This window comes from Arachis hypogaea, chromosome 5 (assembly GCF_003086295.3).
Source record: "Arachis hypogaea cultivar Tifrunner chromosome 5, arahy.Tifrunner.gnm2.J5K5, whole genome shotgun sequence".
Taxonomy (NCBI): domain Eukaryota; kingdom Viridiplantae; phylum Streptophyta; class Magnoliopsida; order Fabales; family Fabaceae; genus Arachis; species Arachis hypogaea.
In genome coordinates this window covers 98652256-98654791 of record NC_092040.1, presented here as the reverse complement: position 1 = coordinate 98654791, position 2536 = coordinate 98652256, and the positions used below count along the sequence as shown (strand labels likewise).

General features: G+C 44.6%; 2 protein-coding genes across 2 annotated transcripts; both read left to right on the top strand.

The window, feature by feature from the left end:
• Positions 1 to 1005, top strand: LOC112803839 (uncharacterized). Its single transcript, XM_025847297.1, has one exon. The coding sequence runs from the start codon at positions 1 to 3 to the stop codon at positions 1003 to 1005; it is 1005 nt and encodes a 334-aa protein (XP_025703082.1).
• A 189-nt stretch (positions 1006 to 1194) lies between these two features.
• On the top strand, positions 1195 to 1728 carry LOC140173249 (uncharacterized). The gene has a single exon (XM_072196047.1). It carries the CDS (start codon positions 1195 to 1197, stop codon positions 1726 to 1728), a length of 534 nt encoding a protein of 177 aa, XP_072052148.1.
• Positions 1729 to 2536: the final 808 nt, after the last annotated feature.

Here is a 2536-nt window from a genome sequence, read left to right as displayed (position 1 = left end):
ATGGAGCACGATCGTACCAAGGGGGAGCACAAGGGTACTGAACACAAGGGAGACAACGATGAACATACTTCGGAAACCAAGCAAACCATCCCCAAAACCACGAAAACAACCATCAAAAGAACCAACCATTTCACAAAAGAAGTGATGAGCTTCAAAATGCCCGAAAATCTCACACTGCCTTCAACCCTAAAACCCTACCAAGGAATAGGAGACCCAAATGTCCACGTCACCAAATTTTATGGCATGATGTTCATGAATAAAGAGTCTGACCCCATCCTGTGCCGAACTTTTCCTACCTTTCTCGACGGGATCGTGCTCATCTGGTTCTCCAACTTACCTGAGGGTTCCATCTCAAACTTTGATGAGCTGGCCGATCAGTTCGTCAATCACTTTGCCGCGTCAAAGATTTATGTCCACAACTCCAATTATCTAAGTACAATCAAACAAGGGCCGAACGAGAGCCTAAAAGACTACATGACCAGGTTTGCAGAAGCAACCAACGAGATACCCAACCTAAATCCCGAGGTTCATCTCCATACCCTGAAAAGTGGCCTCCGGCCAGGGAAGTTCCAGGAGTCCATAGTAATAGCGAAATCCAAGACCCTAGCCGAATTCCGAGAGAAAGCAACGACTCAAATCGAGGTTGAAGAATTTCGAGCACTGCGAATAGAAGTAAAGCCTACTCCAAACAAGGAGGAAGAAAGACGAAATAGACACTCAGCCGGCAGGACAGACCAGAGACCGTTCAGACTAACTCCTAAATTTAACAGTTACACTCCCTTCAACACAAAAAGAGAGAACATTGTAAAAGACATACTACACTCCAAACTCATCAAACCCCCAAATAGAGCTGGTACATACCAGGACCAGAGACACGTGGACAGATCCAAGTATTGTGCTTTCCACCAAAAATACGGCCACACCACGGATAACTGTGTAATCGCAAAAGACGTCCTTGAAAAACTGGCGCGCCAAGGACTATTAGACAAATACATCGACGCTTGAGGACGAAGGAGAAGCGCCGAAGACCTCGGCCAACAACACAAATCAACCAATAACTCCCGGGACAAAGGAAAAAAGGTAGAAAATGATAACAACCCACCCCGCAGAATAATAAATTGCATTTCTGGTAGTTTTACAGGTGGAGGATGCACAAACTCGGCAAGAAAAAGGTCATACCGAGCTATAATGACCATGACAGATTCAACCATATCCCAACCTGCCGACAAAGACAAACCGAAAATCTCATTCAGCCCGGAGGACTATAAGGCTGCTGACCGAAATTTAGACGACCCCGTAGTCATCACGGCACAAGTCGAAGAACCTGTAGTAAAAAAGATCCTGATGGACCCAGGGAGCAGCGCCGACGTGATGTTCTACTCAACCTTCCAAAAGATGAACATGAGCGACAAAGTCCTCCAACCATCATCCGGAGAATTGGTAGGTTTCTCAGGTGAGCGAGTTTCTATCCAAGGTTATATCTGGTTACAAACCACCTTTGGAGACTACCCTAACAGCAGAACTTTAAAAATACAATATCTTGTGGTGGACTACAAAATCCCATATAATATCATCCTAAGCATACCATCATTGAACGCATTCAACGCTGTTGTTTCTATTGTGCATTTGTGTGTCAAGTTTCTGTCGTTGGATAACAAAGTTGTGACTATCCATGGAGACCAAAAGGAGGCCAGACAGTGCTATAACACCAGCCTAAAGGGCGATTAACCAAAACAATCCGGCCAACAATATGTCCAGGCAGTGTATAACTCGGAACAACTACCCCCTGGCAGATTTGGATCCGAGGACCAACCATCAAGAAAAACTAATGCCAATTGACGACCTCACTAAAGTTCAATTAACAAGCAACGAAGACAAGTACACATACCTCGGCAATGCACTGAAGGAGGAAGAACGAACTCAGATGGTCAAACTTTTGAGACAAAACGTTGATCTATTCGCTTGGACACCAGCAGACATGCCAGGAATAGACTCAAACGTCATCTGCCACAAACTAGCCATCAACCCGTCAATGCGCCCTATCGCTCAGAAGAAAAGGCACCTCGGCAGGGACAAAAGGATGGCCTCCCTGGAAGAAACCCAGAAATTACTAACCGCTGGTTTCATTAAGGAGCTCAGATACTCCACCTGGTTAGCCAATGTGGTAATGGTAAAGAAAAACAATGGTAAGTGGAGGATGTGTGTGGACTATACAAACCTCAACAAGGCCTGTCCAAAGGACGCATACCCCCTCCCATGCATTGACAAACTTGTTGATAATTCCTCTGGTTTTCAATGTTTAAGTTTCATGGATGACTATTCCGGTTATAACAAAATTTTAATGCACGAGACTGACCAAGATAAAACTTCTTTTATCACTGACAGTGGTAATTTCTGCTACAAGGTTATGTCATTCGGACTTAAAAATGCAGGTGTTACCTACCAACGTCTCATGGACAAAATTTTCACAAAGCAAATTGGACGAAACATAGAGGTCTATGTCGATGACATGGTGGCAAAGTCAACCCATACAGCG

Bases quoted from the DNA above. Each gene is read 5' to 3' on its own strand.
- LOC140173249 (XM_072196047.1), top strand. From the start codon at position 1,195: ATGACAGATTCAACCATATCCCAACCTGCCGACAAAGACAAACCGAAA.
- LOC112803839 (XM_025847297.1), top strand. From the start codon at position 1: ATGGAGCACGATCGTACCAAGGGGGAGCACAAGGGTACTGAACACAAG.